Genomic DNA, 17,104 nt, shown 5'->3' with positions numbered 1-17,104 from the left:
ATTTACTTTTCTAGACCACTTTGTCGTCTGCAGGGTAGTTCACCTTATTTAGAAAACATTTAAAGACACAAAAGTGCCTTATTTTTCAAATCAGAGATAGATTCAATCTGAAGTTGACATAAGATAGGGGGGCCTACTATCTCTTTTCTCTTTTTGTAACCCTATCAATGAGTTTCTGTAATTGCAGAAAATGTGCAGCAGCAACTAGTGCAGAGTGTTTGCAAGATGGAGATGGATTAAGCATGAAAGGAACACGAAGACCGGTGTAAATCATGTGCAATTCTTTACACAACTTTATTTCAAGAATAAAATAATAATATTTGTCTGGGTTAAAACAAATTTGAACTCCAAAAAAGGCCACAAAATCGTACCAGTATCTTGCTAGTATCTGACCAAATACCAAATCATTTTTGTAATTTTATCGTTAGGGATTCTGCAGAAGTGAAGAGACTGGACGCATACGGTACCGGTGTACTGGTACAAGTACTGTGGCTTACATAGGAGCTTTCAAGATATATCTTCTCCTCTGGTCGCAGTGATTCTTAAGCGCCACATGGTGTTGACATTCAGCTGACAGGCTGGGGATGGTTTTTAGCAGAATTTAATATAAAACAATATCAGGTTTGAAAACAACACAACTGGATATTTATGATAAACTATAGGCCTTAGGTCATTTTCCAGTACGGGACAGTGTGATCATGTTTCTGTTTATTGCTAAAACGTTTATTTAACTTCTCGTATTAAAAGTCACCAGTACAAACATGTAACATAATCTTTTTAAAAATCAACTGGGCGTATCTTCATCTCAGTGAATGGAAGCGAGTAATGGTATCCTCTAAACTGCTGATAATTCACACCATCAGCATAGGAGTCGTGCGGTCCGTTGTAGTAGCGCCCATTCAGGTTAGTAGCATGGCATTTTGTGTACCACCACGCTCCTTTGTACATCGTAGCACAGTTCCCAGCGTGATCGTCGTTGTCCCGGTCCTTCGTAGTGAAAGGTTTTCCGTTACCAGTCATGGGACCGCCGGCCGTTCCCGAGTAGTCCCCCAAAGTAAGCTTGTACTTCTCAGCCTCATCGCTGATTTTAAAGAGGGAGGACTTGGAGTAGGCTTCGGTGCCGTTACCGTCTCTCAAGTCTACTCTCAAAGCGTACAGCCTCTGTCCCGTCAAGCGGTGGAGGAACTCGTTCCCTGGAAATAACCATGGGTGACATGACCAAAATGTGCCTGTGTTAATAAAAAATTTATCAAGCTTTAAATTTTGCCTTGCACTCCCTAGTGCCATAATAAAGTAACCAAGAGTTCTCAAAGCCGATTCTATTTTGATCACAAAGCCTTACCAAGCCAGTGTTCACTATTGGGATATCCAAACCCTTCTTTGTATTCCTCCCAGCCACGGTAAAAATCAACGGAACCATCTTTGCGTCTCTGGAACACCTGTTGATAAGTAAACTCTCTTGCATAAACCCAATCTCTTTTTAGGTTTATGCTTTCAGATCGACAATATCCAAAAATGATGAGTTAATGATACATTGTACACTGTAAAAACAGTGTTTAGCATTTAAATACATACAACACACGTTCGGCACCTATACGCATTTAGAAATATGTGTAAAAGCTAAGCACGTAAAGTTTTTCAAGCGTTTCACAGAAGAAAAAACTAGACACGTTGGCAGTGTTACACGTTAAGCTATGTGTTTAACTTCACAGGTGTCACGTGTACGGTCCGTTCTGCGTGAACCATCCGTCCTGACCGATTGTACACGCAACAGCAGCGTGTATGAGCCGTTCCGTGAATGATCCGTTGTTATTCACCTGTACTGTTACAGGTATATTCGGCTAGTTCATTTCCTACCTCATTATACATTAACTATGATGGGGAAAAAATTCATGTTTTAATTGATAATTTTGATAGAGAATCAGCATCAAATTACATTTCGACGCATAGATGAAACTACCGTGGACGGGCCGTCGTTATTCAGCTGCTCGCTACTATTTTAGTATTGATTTTACTAGGCTAGTGTGTTGATATTGCCACCTGAGAGAAATAGCAGTAGAGGTGAACGTCTATAAGATATGAATACTTCTGAAGATTATGTTTGAATTTGCAGTATGTTCTCAACAGCGCGTGTTTATTAAAGGCTAAGAATGTATTGACGACTCTATAGAGACGGTCTGTACACGCCGGAACTCCCTCAGATTTGCCTGCGCTTAGTGCGCATGTGCAGAACGGATGGTTCACGCTCCCGGCGGTACACGCCACACCGGCATTCTATAACAAGTCTATCACAAGCTAAGCACATTGGCTAAGTACTTTCCCTGCTAGGCGCGTGAGGCTGCTAAACATATGGAGCTGCTATAGGTGTGGAACTCCTAAACGCGTGGAGCTGCTGAACAACACGTTTTTAGCTTTTCAAGCTTGTCACAGAAAAAAATTCTTCACAATCCCATGTATACGATCCCATAACAAGATTATTACAAGACTCAACAATTTGGCTTAACACTTCCCCTTGTAGACGTATGGAGCTGTAGGAGGCGTGGAGCAGCTTGCTCGAACGCGTTGTGTCCTTCCTTGCAGTAATGTGTGATTATTTAAAATAGGCATATTAAGTAATAATCCAATTAAGAAATCCACGACGTTATCAGCTGATTACATGACGGTGATGGTATAGAATAACGTTATGGTTACGTTATGGGTGTTTTTAACTCCATGCAAAATGATGCCCCTGCGGTTTTATAAGCGTTTTATAACATTCTGGAAAAACAATATTTAATGTTTTGAAAACCTTTTTTATAGATAACCAAAACACGTCTTATGCTGTACTAAGATCGTATTTATCCGTTTATTACATCTTGGTGCTGGATGAACTAGTTAGCGGTTTATTCTAAATTGGGCTTGGGGTTAGTAGGCGACTATAGCGGTGCGATTTGTTAAATATTCGGACTATCGTTACCAAAATAACCAGCATGCGATAAATGCTTTAATAAACCATTATTATGAATACCCCATCATCATCCAGGTGTTCTATTGTTCTATTGTCCGGAAAAAATAAATAGACATCAATACTGTAACGCATTTTATCAAAATATGAAAAAAATGTTTTAAAGTAAAAGTGTTAGCTTTTTTGTGTTTTTTAGTAAACTAGTGTTGTGAACCGTCTAAAATGACTTTAACTTTAATTTATAACTGTACTGAATTCCAGTGTATCAATTTCCATTAACGAATTAACTAATCTATGGGCTCCGACATGACTCCAGATTCGACTCAGTCTTTCACTTTACGTGCACAGAGAAGCATAACAGAACAACCTCACATCTTCAGTCTCAGATCAAAAGTCTTTATTATGGACAAGTTTCAAGTTATATACATATCATCTACAGGGAATCTATGCGTACATGTGGCTGCTTCTTATTTACATACGTGTACATGTGGCTGCTACTTATTTACATACTAATTGTTGTGCAATATTAACAGGTGATATGCATCTGTCTCAAGCATAGGCCTACCTATGGGCCTTTACAGAAAATAATATTTAAATGTATACAGGACAGACGCAAATTAGATAATAACATGTTGATTAACTATGACTACACAATGTGGAATTTATGCAGGATTCCACACTAGTGAATTTTCCTAACTTGATTTTCAGAAATCTATTCCAATAAACTTCCTCGCAAGATCAGCTAACACAAGGATGAATAAGTTCCGCTGCAAATGTGCAAATGTGTTAAGTGAGTGAACTATGCTGATAGTTCACCGTACCCTTTTATAGACAGAGATAACTATAGCAGTTACAGGTGACCGTAAATTCGAGTGTGTGTGTGTGCGCGCGCGCGTGTGACTAAAACAGTTGAAGCCCTTACCACCTAAAAGTTAAGGGCCCCTTTACACTGGACGGCGTCCTTTCTGCGTCCAGCAGTACGGCCCCATTTGAGAGTTAAAAATTATGATACTTTACGTGCCGACAACTGGCCGATCATTAAGCATTCATTCTGATACAAAATCAATGCTCGTGCCTCCTTATTAACACCACAACGATGCCAAATTTCATGGTCGCAGAAAGGACGCAGAAAGAACGCCGTCCAGTGTAAAGGGGGTATAAGCAAATACACCCTACATTTAAAAGGCGTCAAACACGTCAAAGCGTGTAACATGTAAAGGATCTTAACGTGCAAAGGAGCTAAACGCGTCGAAAAAATGAGACAAAACAGGCGCTTAGAAATGTGTTTACGTGCTAAACACTGTTTTTACAGTGTACTATAAAAGTTACATGTGTTAAAGGAGAAGACAATTTAAGATGAATACAAACTGTAGCAAATATCATAAGAAAAGTGAAATATATAATTTATTGTGCCAGCATGCGTGTGTGTGTGTGTGTGTGAGAGAGAGAGAGAGAGAGGGGGGAGATTCTTACCGTCCATCCGCCCCCGTCAGTCAACATGTCAGAATACGCCCAGAACCCTCCTTTGTTATCATACGGTCTGAGCCAGTAAACACCGCTCTGATGTACGCCCGACCGATAGATGGAGCCACAGTCTGGATGTGGACAACAGCAATCTGTGGAATATCAAGTACATGTATAGTGCAGAGCGTTTGTCGCCATGCACTTTTTTGTCTACAATATGCATGTATAATATTAGGATTACACTATCTTACAGCCTTGGATTTTCTTAAAAAGACTGAACACTATCCCATTTATAAATAACCCATTAATCTCACGTGTATAAATATGTAATGGAACTACAGTGTATGAAACCCGAATTGATAGGTTGTGAGTTGTGACCTGCACATCTGTCATGATAGATTCGGTATTCAGGAGGTGATTGCAATTTCATCTCAATCTGGGTCTGCTAATATAATATTACAGGTTAAACTCTATTTTACCTTGGCGATTATCCGCCCACTACCCCCCCCCCCCCCCCCTTTCACAACAATATCAAATAGGGTTCCCTGACTTAGAGCTTGGTTAACAACGTAAGTCCGTGAGTCACTAAGTCGCGTTTCACGAAAAATATAAAAGATCGCTCGCTTTTGGTTTTCTTAACTACTGGTCTACAAAGCTTAGCCTCTATGGGAGGTGCCTTAAGTCCAAGTTAGGCCCCATTCAGAATAGATGATCCAAGTACTAACTGATCCGCCCGACTAAATATGGCCGACCACACTTCAAAGAGATGTTCCTGACTCCTGATGGCTTCCCCGCCTCCACACGCGCCATTAAATGGATTAAATCTCGGTTCCGAGATTTATTGCTAGGCCCCTGCAGCGACGGCATCTCTTTTGAAATGTGGAATTTTCGAAAGTACATTCCTTCTTTAAGATATTGTGCTATAATATCTTTGAATTTTACTGAAATTTATTGACTTTTAAATAAAAAACAAAATGCAACATCACCCAGCTGACCGCAGTTTGTTTATACTGTTCACCGCTAGATGTCCGATTGGCAGCATTCTAAGACGAACTGACGTTTCACGTTTTTTTAATCATGTATTTAAGTTAAACTAATCAAAAAGTTTGAAAAAAAAAACATTGCTATATTTCGTCCGATTTTGTTGTTCATCAACTCATTCGGTCGTGGTGCCATGAAACGTCATGTCTTGTAAAAAAAAACTTTTGGATTTTCCACCTCCTATTGTGAATAGTTTCTCGACCGTTGACTATGAGCTAAGACAAGATTCTTTAGAACAGAAACACTTCGAGTTGGCTACAGGGTAGTCGACCCAGCTGGGTCACTTCTCCCAAGATTATTTGTGAAAAAGGGGCCCCTGACGATGATCTGCGGTCTTGGATTGTTTTCTAGTTATTTCATCTTACCTGCTCTTTCAACTTTTTGACATGTACATGTAACTGCCTCTTTTGTCACCGCTAACCAAACCAGAATTGGTATCCAAATATACGTTCTCATTTTACGCAGACTTGATGGTTATTCCCCTCTGGTAGAAGTAGAATATGGCCGTCGAAGGAAGCGCCTAGTCTTGTTGACTCTTTCAAGTCCTGTTTTTGAATGGATTGAAATGACAAATAGTAGAACTAAAAAGCCTCAGATCCTGGAAAGTTGATGTTTAAGTCATTCAATGTGCTTATATCTGGTGGGAAACAGAAGAAGAGGTGGTTAACCATCTACAGTGTGCTTATCTGTCGTAAAAAAATAAACCATCTGAATAAAGACAGATAAGAAACACCCTTAACAAGGCTGTCATTTTTAATAAAAAAGAAAAAAAATTAAAGATGACCCACAGAGTGCAAATGTACGAAACGAAGCGGCACAAGGACATAGCGTGGTTAAATATGACTGATGAGAAAAATAATCCATATGAGCACAGCCAGCTTAAAAATGCCACAAACAACGTTTTTGTGAAGATAAGAAAAAAATCTAAAGGTGTCCAAAATTCTTCGGTCTTTTAGAACATACGGGTAGTCTGGAAGTCAAGAGAATATCCCCGAATTTTTATTAGCTAAATTATTCTGGGTCTGAATTATGATAGGTGCCTATCTGTCGTGACTCACAGAATGGTAGTAAAATTTTGTAATTTCACCTTTGTCGATCATACAAACGTGGTTCGGTCTGTGTAAGTCCGAAACATTTTCTCTTTAACAAGATATTAGCCCATTTATCAAGTAATCCCTACAGTTATGACATAACGATCCACCAACTTCATAAGTCCAAATGCTCTGCGACTCACATCGCCAAAATATGAATGTCTTATTGAGAGGGAATGGAGAAAAATGTTTAAATCTTTATTACAATAGTAATTTAACAGTTCAAAAAAGGGAAAAGAAAGAAGGAAATAGAGACAGAAAAAACTTTATGTAATGTTTTAATTTTGTAGGCAAAGTACACATGTACATGTTTGATTCCTCAAATCTGAGAGACATTAATCTTTTAGCTAATAAGCATTTATTACCCAAATGAGCACTGATTTAAAGCGACAACACATCTTACATCTTGATTGGCAATCAAATATCGTTCCATTTAAGACAACTACTAAAACTTCGACGCATTCTATATCCAGATTGATTTTTGATAGATATTTATCCTCATATTTACTGGTATTGGCCTACAAATTAAATACGCATGTCAATTATCATAAAACCAGGTTTTACGTCAGTTTTTATTATATTTCCAGACCGCCCATTTTAGGTCTCCAAAATCCTGTCATGTCACCATAATATTATTTGTGGATATTTTTCCAAAGTTGCAATCTCAATCCAATCTAAGTGCCCGCAGCATAATAGCTATTCATGTATCTGTTCCAAAATTTATTGAAGTACAGTGTGATTTCATCAGGCGCATTTCGTGGACACACAAAATGTATTTACTTATGAAAATAATACTAAAAACAGCAATAACTTCAAAGAAATTATCACGTTAATACACGTCTGATAGCTCATACAACGTATAACATAGACGTCTTCTAGTGCTATACTGTTAACAAAGTGATCACGTTTAAATACACGTCACATAATCCATTCACTGGCACCCACACCCCCACTTTACAAATTAACACTTGTGATTTGTAAAATATGTCATCACCCGTGATTTGTAAAATACATCTTAGGATGATACTTTTAAAGATGTTTAATGTTTAAAGAAAAAGGCGTGTATACTGGTTTAGTAACATTAACCAAAGAAATGTTAAATTAAAGGTGGACTGCCATTTGTTAGTGTGTTATTTTAATTATCTAGATTTCATCTCTTTTAAAGATGGTTTTGATCAGCCTGATCACAGTCAATGCAACTTGTTGTCTACCTGAGTTTTTCACAGCTGATTGATTAAAATTTGCTTGATTAATGAAGATCACAAGGTTTACGTGGAAAAGTCTCATAATACAGGTATGTGCTTTGATCTAAGAAATCCCCTACACAATCCATACAAACTGGCAGCTTGACCAATTAATTTGATCAATTAACTTGCCCATTATACCGTTAACAATGCAAAGACACCATTAAAACTTGGCCCAGCCAGGACCTAATTAAGATGGGGTCAGGGCTTCTTAGGCATAGGAATATATATATATATATATATATATATATATATATATATATATATATATATATATATATATATATAACATTTTTCCAGTCAACTTTTCAAATTTATATAAAAATAAATTTTAATGGAAGGAAACATTTGTGAAACGGTAAGTACCCATTCAGCATGATACTCTATGCATGCCGATTTTCAGCTATATCAGTACACCTATTTCTGAGTTAATTAATCCTTTTTGTGCACATGTCCTCTGACTCTTGGATTGGTGGTTTCATCTGTGCCGGGACTTCATCATTTCCATTACTCCATTACGAATTTGCTGCTTCAAAAAGCGATCCCGATGCTGGGCATTCTCTATTCATGCCACATTCGAATGCCGTGGGGCTGAAAATTGACCACTGTCTATTTTCTCTTTTCGAAGCTGCCATTAACCCCTCGTAAATCGAAAACGAGGTTGTCAAACTTGGGCCACCCTTTATTAGTTTGGGGGGTTCACAGCGATTATCATAATAATCAAAATTTTGAAGTTCACCAGTAACCATAGAAGCCAAGTTTTCATTGTCTTTCAAATGTACAACAGATCCACTGTCACCTCCTCTTGAAAATCTCGTAGATGTGCACGCTGGATCTGGAAGGATTAAAATAAGTTTTTCGCTTGCTTCTTGTTCGTCCAATAAAAAGTAATCGGTACCAATGATTGTGCCGGTTGTTTTCTTCGTCGTAGCACCCACTTTAAACACTTCTTTACCAATGAGCGAATTAACGTCATGAATTGTTTGCAAGGCAGTCGCATCCTGCTGTTTCTTTTTGATGTCATTAAACTTTATAATCGACAGATCGATTTTGCTTCCTATAGGATCTCCAGGCTCGATAGGCAAAACGCACTTTCCTTTGATGCAATTTGCAGGTGCTGCAGCTGTTCCAGTGTCCTCTGGCCCATTAGTTGCCAAGTAAAATTCTTTGCAATTTTGTGTAACGTGCCAGCATGTCAAAACATAGCCACTTTTCAAATCATCCGAGGGACTGGCATAAGCTCCAAGAGTACCATATTTTGGGTGATCCATGCTGTTCCTGTGAATTTTAGATCCAGGGGCAGGGGCAGCGCTGAACAAAACATGTTGTGGTCGTTGGGATTGGCGGACGATTAGAATTTTGTCTTCACGAATCCTGTGTTTCTTTAATATCTTTACTAAATCGTCATCAGAAATAGTATTCTTTGGTGCACCGTCATCATGCACATGAATCTGCAAATAGTCACCCCATCTACCCACTGCTACTACGCCTTTTGTACTAAAATTGACAATTTTGACTTTAAGTTCGTTAATTTTTCATTTAGAAATAAATGCTATTAAGTTCAAAATGGTTGAAAAAATCACAAAGAACGTCTAAAGAAATAACGTTAAGTAAATATTGTCACCTTCTATGATTATCTGATTTTTTAGGTCAGTATTTACGTTGATTAACGACGGGAGCTCTAAAGTGCACCCGTCATAAAAACAAATAATTACTGGCCCAAATTGCGCCATTTGTACCTTATTTAATGAAAAACAAGATAAATTATTGTTCATTTTCTGTGGCAATGTTTGCGAATATTTTATTATTGATAATGTAAACATCTTTGATTCTAACCATTTAAACAAACTGAGTAAAAATTTAAGTACCTCTTCATTTCGTTTACAAGTTCTTTGGTTACATGGATTTTAGATTCGTCTTGCGTCTCTCGTGTACTGAAACAGAGTAGATATGTATGATAATGTGTATTTAATTATGTTATGCACCTCATATTAATTTTCATCTATACAATTAACATGCAAATCAGACATTGGGACTGTGAAACTTAAGATACACTTTAATGTCTTACTTTTATCATAACTTTGGAACTTACATCAAAGTTGGAAAATATTTTTAATAACCTTTTCTGAATTGCATACTTACTAATATAATTTCTCATTCAAAGCTGTTTTCAGGCCATCCACTGCATCGTCTACAGTGCCATCTTCTTCCATTGAATGTTCATTGGGAAGTTCATATGTCGTAGTTGTGCCACGACCCAGGTAGTGTTCCTTTATCCGTCGAGCACTTTGGGGTTTACGTGGTAAATGTGCGTGGCTTCCCTGTATAAATGAAGCACGTAGCAACTCAAATTTTGTGGCAACTGTTTGATAATTGGATTTTCCCAGTATCTTTTCCCTCATAGCCAGAGCTTTCTCGAGTACATTCACAGCATCGGTTGCTTCGCCTATCTCTATCTTTTCATGGCCTATGCCGTGAAGTGCAGATGCGGTACTTTGGCTTTCCCCCAGCACTTGTTCCATTATACGAAAAGCTCTCTGGTATTTGCTGAGGGCCTCCCTATGGTTCCCCTGTGCAGACTTGCAAAATGCCAGTTCATGTAACGTTTCTGCTGTGTCTTTATGATGTTCTCCGAGTATTTTCTCCTGCATAGCCAGGGCTCTTCTGAGAGCACCTTCAGCACTGTTTACATTGCTTAGCACCACCAATTCGTGACCTATGGAGTAAAGAGTAGACGCTGTAAGTTGACTTTCGCCAAGCACTCGTTCCCTTATTTCTAGAGCCCTTTGGAATGTTCTAAGGGCCTCTTTGTTGTGTCCCTGTGCTGACATGGCACGTGCCAACTCATGTATCGTTGTTGCTGTATCTTCATGACATTCTCCCTGTACCCTTTCTTTCATAGCCAGAGCTCTCTTGAGGTCTGCCACTGCGCCGTCTAAATCACCAAGATACATCTTTTCCTGACCTATACCGTGTAGTGTGGATGCGGTTTTTTGACTTTTTCCCAGCTCTTTTTCCCTTATACGTAGAGCTCTTTGGTATGTACTGAGGGCCTCTGGGTGATTTCCCTGCGCAGATAGAGCAGTAGCGAGCATATGTACTGTGACTGCTGTATTTCCGTGATACTCTCCAAATATCTTCTCCTTCATAGTAAGAGCTGCCCTAAGGACACCCACGGCACCGTCTAAATTGCCCATCTGTTTCAATCCATAACCTATGTTGTGTAGTCTCGTTGCCGTTTTTTCGCTGTTACCTAGTTCATTCTCCTTTATCCTTTGGGCTGGGCTGTGGGTATCTCCTTGGTTTCCCAGTGTAGAAATAGCACGAACCAGTTCACGTATTGTGGTAACTGTCTGTTCGTGATCTTCTCCCAATATCTTGTTTTCCATAGCCAAAGCCCTAATGAGGGCATCCACAGCACCAGCTGCATCACCCAACTCTATCATTTCATGCCCGATGCCATGAAGCGCACATGCTGTATTTTGACTTTCACCTAACTTTTGCTCAAATACACGGTGAGCCCTTCGGTATGTACTCAGGGCCTCGGTATGGTTTCCCTGTGCAGATATGCACAATGCAAGTTGATGTAATGTGGCTGCCGTCTGTTCATGATATTCCCCAAGCATCCTCTCTCTCATAAGCAGTGCTCTTCTAAACATGCCTTTAGCACCGTCTACATCTATCATTGCTATCAATTCCTGGCCTATGCAGTGTAGGGTACACGCCGTGCTTTCACTCTCACCAAGCACATGCTTCCTTATTTCTAGAGCCCTTTGATATGTTCTAAGGGCCTCTTTGTGGTGTCCCTGTGCTGACATGGCACGTGCCAACTCATGTATTGTTGTTGCTGTATCTTCATGACATTCTCCCTGTACCCTTTCCTTCATTGATAAAGCTCTCTTGAGTTCAGCTACTGCAACGTCTAAGTTACCAAGATACATTTTTTCCTGCCCTATACCGTGTAGTGTAGATGCTGTTCTTTGACTTTCTCCCAGCTCTATCTCCCTTATACGTAGAGCTCTTTGGTATGTACTGAGGGCCTCTGGGTGGTTTCCCTGCGCAGATAGAGCAGTAGCGAGCATATGTACTGTGACCGCTGTATTTTCGTGATACTCTCCAAATATCTTCTCCTTCATAGTAAGAGCTGCCCTAAGGACACCCACGGCACCATCTAAATTGCCCATCTGTTTCAATCCATAACCTATGTTGTGAAGTATCGTTGCCGTTTTTTCGCTGTTACCTAGTTCATTCTCCTTTATCCTTTGGGCTGGGCTGTGGGTATCTCCTTGGTTTCCCAGTGTAGAAATAGCACGAACCAGTTCACGTATTGTGGTAACTGTCTGTTCGTGATCTTCTCCCAATATCTTGTTTTCCATAGCCAAAGCCCTAATAAGGACATCCACAGCACCAGCTGCATCACCCAACTCTATCATTTCATACCCGATGCCGTGAAGCGCACATGCTGTATTTTGACTTTCACCTAACTTTTGCTCAAATACACGGTGAGCCCTTCGGTATGTACTCAGGGCCTCGGTATGGTTTCCCTGTGCAGATATGCACAATGCAAGTTGATGTAATGTGGCTGCCGTCTGTTCATGATATTCCCCAAGTATCTTCTCCTTCATATCCAGGGCCCTTCTGAGGATATCTTCAGCACCGCCTACATCTCTTAGCGCTATAATTTCACAGCCTATGCAGTACAATGTATCCGCCGTGCTTTGACTCGCGCCAAGTAAAAGTTCCCGTATTCCCAGAGCCCTTTGAAATGTGCCGAGGGCCTCTGCATGGTTTCCCTGTGCTGACATGGCACGTGCCAGCTCATGCATTGTTGTTGCTGTATCTTCATGGAATTCTCCCTGCACCTTTTCCTTCATGGAGAGGGCTGTCCTGAGTTTAGCTAGTGCTTCTTCTAAATTACCCAGATACATCTCTTCTTGGCCTATACCGTGCATTGTGCATGCTGTTTTTTGACTTTCTCCCAGCTCTATCTCCCTTATACGTAGAGCTCTTTGGTATGTACTGAGGGCTTGTTCATGGTTTCCCTGCGCAGATAGAGCAGTAGCGAGCATATGTACTGTGACTGCTGTGTTTTCGTGATACTCTCCAAATATCTTCTCCTTCATAGTAAGAGCTGCCCTAAGGACACCCACGGCACCGTCTAAATTGCCCATCTGTTTCAATCCATAACCTATGTTGTGAAGTCTCGTTGCCGTTTTTTCGCTGTTACCTAGTTCATTCTCCTTTATCCTTTGGGCTGGGCTGTGGGTATCTCCTTGGTTTCCCAGTGTAGAAATAGCACGAACCAGTTCACGTATTGTGGTAACTGTCTGTTCGTGATCTTCTCCCAATATCTTGCTTTCCATAGCCAAAGCCCTAATGAGGACATCCACAGCACCAGCTGCATCACCCAACTCTATCATTTCATGCCCGATGCCATGAAGCGCACATGCTGTATTTTTACTTTCACCTAACTTTTGCTCAAATACACGGAGAGCCCTTCGGTATGTACTCAGGGCCTCGGTATGGTTTCCCTGTGCAGAAATGCACAATGCAAGTTGATGTAATGTGGCTGCCGTCTGTTCATGATATTCCCCAAGTATCTTCTCTCTCATAGGCAGGGCTCTTCTAAACACAGCTTCAGCACCGTTGACATCTCTCAGCGCCATCAATTCTTTGCCTATGCAGTGTAGTGTAGACGCTGTATCACGACTTTCACCCAGCAGTTCTTTTCTTATCTGTAGAGCCCTTTGGAATGTATTGAGGGCCTCTGTGTGGTGTCCCTTTGCAGATAAAGCACATGCCAGCTCATGTAACGTGGCTGCTGTTTGTTCGTCATTTTCTGCGTGCATATTCTTCCGTAAAGTAAGGGCTCTGTTGAAGGTATCCACAGCAGCGTTTACTTTTCCCAGCTTTAACATTATGCCACCTATTTTGCCTAATGTTACTGCGTTGAATGAATGGTTGTTAAATACACTTAGAGCTCTTTGGAATGTAATGAGGGCGTCGGTGAACTTTCCCTGTTCAAAAAGGGCATTGGCTAGCTCATATATGGTTTTTGCTGTCTTTGTGTGGGATTCTCCCAATGTTTTCTCTTCTATGACTAGAGCTCTTCTGAAAACATTCTCCGCATTGTCTGCTTTACCCAGCAACATAATTTCTTGACCTATGCGGTTTAGTGCAGCAGCTTTGACTAGAGTTTCACCTGCATCTTTCTCCAGTATATGTAGAGCTAGTTGGTATGCACTGAAGGCCTCTGCGTGGTGTCCCTCTGCTGCTGTCTGTTGTGCTAGATCATACAGCAGGGCAGGTGTCTCTTTGCAGTATTCTCCCGGTGTATTTTTTATCATAACTACAGCTTTCTTTAAGGCATTCACAGCATTCTCTGCGTTGCCAAGCTCGATCATCTCATTACCTGTGCGTATTAGTGTTTTGGCTGTACTTCGGGACTCACCCAGCACTTGCTCCTTTATACTTAAAGCTCTCTGGAATATACTAAGGGCCTCAGAGTGGTTTCCCTGTGCAGATATGGCATCAGCTAATCGATGCATTGAGGCTGCTGTATGTTCATGGTAAAATCCCAGTGTATTTTCTCTCATTGCCACCGCTTTCCTGAGATATTTTATGGCACCATCTACATCACCGGTCTCCACCATGAAAGAACCTATCTTATCGAGGACAATAGCAGTTGTAGGGTGTTTTCCGTAGAAGTTTTCTGCTACAAAAACTGCCCGTCTATATAATGACAAAGCTTCCACCTTTTGGCCAATATGATTCAAAGCAATGGCCGCATCATTCAAAGCATCCATACCCACTCCGTTTTTCTTACCATCCATGTCTGGATCTGCCTTCAGTATATCATGCAAATCGGCCATAACGGCCTTCTCATCGTCTCCTTGTCTGGCTTTGATTTCTGCTATTCCGGCCATTGCAAGATATTGCATAGTTAAATCGTGATGAGCAACGGCTTTATCAAAACATTTTTTCAGTATTTGGAGACAGCGAGCATGGTTTTCTTTTGTTTCATTTAGCCTCAATGTTAGGTAATAACAGCATTTACAATAATCCTTGTAATTACAGTTATTCTCTTGTTTCTCATACTCCAATATTGCATAGGACAAATTTTCAACAGCAGCATCTGTATCACCAAGTTCACCTTGTAGATAACCTATGTTATAATAGAAAGTGGCTAGATCGGGATATTCATTTTGTTGTTCTTTTACGGTTTCTAATGCTAGCCTGAAGCATCTGAGAGAATCGGAGAACCTGCCTATTTGTCTAAGACTAAAAGCCAATTTTTGCGCTATGCTGTAGGTCGTTTTCTTTGAGCCTGGTTGCATTGACTCAAAAATACAGATAGACGCCAAAAGACTATTTTTGTCTTTTTCAAAGAGCGTGGATGCCTCGCAAACTTTTTCTGCTGAAGCCAGAGTGTATATGTGATCAATCTTATCCTCCATTAATGTCATGAACATCTCTTTGAAACGATTCTCATTTTTGTATGAAGTCTGATTATGTGCAAATGCCTGTATAACACCATGCATGGAATACGACTCACTTGCTGCATCATACTGCACAAACGAAGCTTCACAAAGTGTTTGTAGACAAGTGCTGCAATCAAACATACTCAGACTGCTTTGGTGCTTACTTAAGAGATAAAATGCATCCTCTGCATTAAAACTTGTTGGAAAAAGAGAAAGCATTTGGACTGCATCTTGCATTTCCTGGCCCAACCGTTCATAAGATAGGTTAATGCAAGCTGTGGCATTGAGACCTTTGGGCATTGATGGTGAAAGATTCAATCCAAATACTGTTTTTGAAGTTAGTTCGGTTATTATGTCTATTGCTCTGTGACCTTGCTGCAGTAACTTGCCAAGGATATGAAGCAGCAGAGCAACGAAGCCACATTTTTCAGCCAAGTGATTGCTGTTTTCACGGCTCACTCTTTGTGAGTAGGACTGCAACACAACAAAAGAGCTATCCTCTGTCAGAGCCCCAAGTTCGTGATTAAGCACCTCCTCGTTTGGAATCTGTATAGTTTGCCGAGTTGTACATAAAATATAGACATTGTTACTGGAAAGCAATTGTTTTAGTAAGGAATAGAAGTGGTTGTGTGTACTTTCCTTCAGAGCACTCTCACAATTGTCTAGAACAATGAGCTGCTTTTTGCCATATGAAGATACTTCTTGGCAAGCCTTTCTTATGAGACGAGCAGCGTTGGTTTGTCCACTGTTTAATCCTGGTGAACATTTCATAGCAAAAAGAAGGGACAAAGGAATGTCGTCGTCGAGTGACACCCCCTTCATGTCAGCCATGACCGAACGTATTCCCCATTTTGACACACAGGTGTGGCCTATTGCGGTTGCCAAAGTGGTCTTACCTTGCCCGCCAAAGGCTTTTATTACTGCGAGACGACGTCCTTCAGTGAATAATGTGTTGATTATCTTTTGGACATCATTTTTACGCCCAACAAAACACTTTGGTAGCTGTGGTAAAGAACAGTTTTCCAGAATGGAACCTGAAAATATAAATCAACCAGCTAATGAAATGTGGCAATGCAAAGTACTCATAGAGTGATATTTGGTTTGCAAAAATTGTGCAGCTAATTAGACTTAAATACATTGTTCAAGGGTTCTACTGCAAGGGTTCATTATGTTGACTTAACACTAAAGTAATCATTCCGTTAGCTATTATGCAATGTGTCTCTCCTTCTGCTGTTTTTTTTTTTTTTTTTTTTCATAATCAATATTAAGCATACAAAATCACCCTAGGTAGGCACTGCGTTGTTGAGATGTATACACCTGTTGCGGGAGATTTCAATTAATAGCTGACACTTGACAAAATGTTTTGCATGGCATTTACCTGTAAAGATCTCTAAGCTCTTGGTTCCTATAACTCTCCTATCCCTTTGTTTTATTTTACCAAAGGGAACTGAGCTACCTACATTTATCACAATGCATTGGAGTATTTGAGAAATTTAGGATATTTCTATGGTCTTGATTTTTCAAAATTTGATAAGGAACCACAAAGTACCATTTCCTTCGAGCTCTTTTGTTGAATGTTCAATTTGAATGTAACTGCAACGTATGCTAGTACAGAATACAGCAGCTTTACAATTGTTGTAACGATAGTTAAATGGAAGTATTATGGATTCTTATTCTATTCTCGTAAACCTGTGTAACTTCTTGATTATCTAAATGTAATATTCAGTGTACAACTGCTGACCTAATTCTGAAAAGAACTTCTATTCAGCCTTTGAAAAACCAAGATGGTGGCTTTCCATGAGGCATTAATTGAACTCAAAACAATAGTTTCAAATTTTG

At 40.0% G+C, this 17,104-nt stretch overlaps 2 protein-coding genes across 3 annotated transcripts in view; both read right to left on the bottom strand.

Annotated features, from left to right (window-relative positions):
- Positions 1-270: 270 nt before the first annotated feature.
- Positions 271-17,104, bottom strand: part of LOC106159946 (ficolin-1) — a 50,651-nt gene continuing 33,817 nt past the window's right edge. Inside the window, exons 1-4 of one of the 2 annotated variants that reach the window (XM_013536402.2) lie at positions 5,815-6,013; positions 4,418-4,560; positions 1,343-1,439; positions 271-1,193 (exon numbers count right to left, since the gene is read on the bottom strand). In XM_013536402.2, the coding sequence (XP_013391856.2) occupies positions 778-1,193; positions 1,343-1,439; positions 4,418-4,560; positions 5,815-5,905 (747 nt within the window). In that variant the 5' untranslated portion in view covers positions 5,906-6,013 and the 3' untranslated portion in view covers positions 271-777. Of the gene's footprint in view, positions 1,194-1,342; positions 1,440-4,417; positions 4,561-5,814; positions 6,014-17,104 lie in introns of those variants that run through there. The other variant, XM_086994327.1, reaches the window with a different exon arrangement.
- LOC147760488 (uncharacterized) lies at positions 6,694-14,747 on the bottom strand. The gene is made up of 3 exons (XM_087018745.1): positions 9,927-14,747; positions 9,653-9,718; positions 6,694-9,281 (listed from the first exon to the last, which is right to left on the bottom strand). The coding sequence occupies exons 1-3, from the start codon at positions 14,723-14,725 to the stop codon at positions 8,300-8,302; spliced, it is 5,847 nt and encodes a 1,948-aa protein (XP_086874871.1). The 5' UTR covers positions 14,726-14,747; the 3' UTR covers positions 6,694-8,299.

Source organism: Lingula anatina, chromosome 8 (assembly GCF_051362555.1).
Source record: "Lingula anatina isolate TDL-2025a chromosome 8, LinAna3.0, whole genome shotgun sequence".
Taxonomy (NCBI): Eukaryota; Metazoa; Brachiopoda; class Lingulata; order Lingulida; family Lingulidae; genus Lingula; species Lingula anatina.
Note: the sequence above shows the minus strand (reverse complement) of the source record. Positions and strands in the feature narration are given on the sequence as shown.

Coding starts and splice junctions, on each gene's coding strand:
- LOC147760488 (XM_087018745.1), bottom strand. CDS start 14,725: ATGCAATATCTTGCAATGGCCGGAATAGCAGAAATCAAAGCCAGACAA. Junction 9,719..9,926: donor TTGAATGAGAAATTATATTA/GTAAGTATGCAA, acceptor ACTCTGTTTCAG/TACACGAGAGACGCAAGACG. Junction 9,282..9,652: donor CTTGTAAACGAAATGAAGAG/GTACTTAAATTT, acceptor TGTCAATTTTAG/TACAAAAGGCGTAGTAGCAG.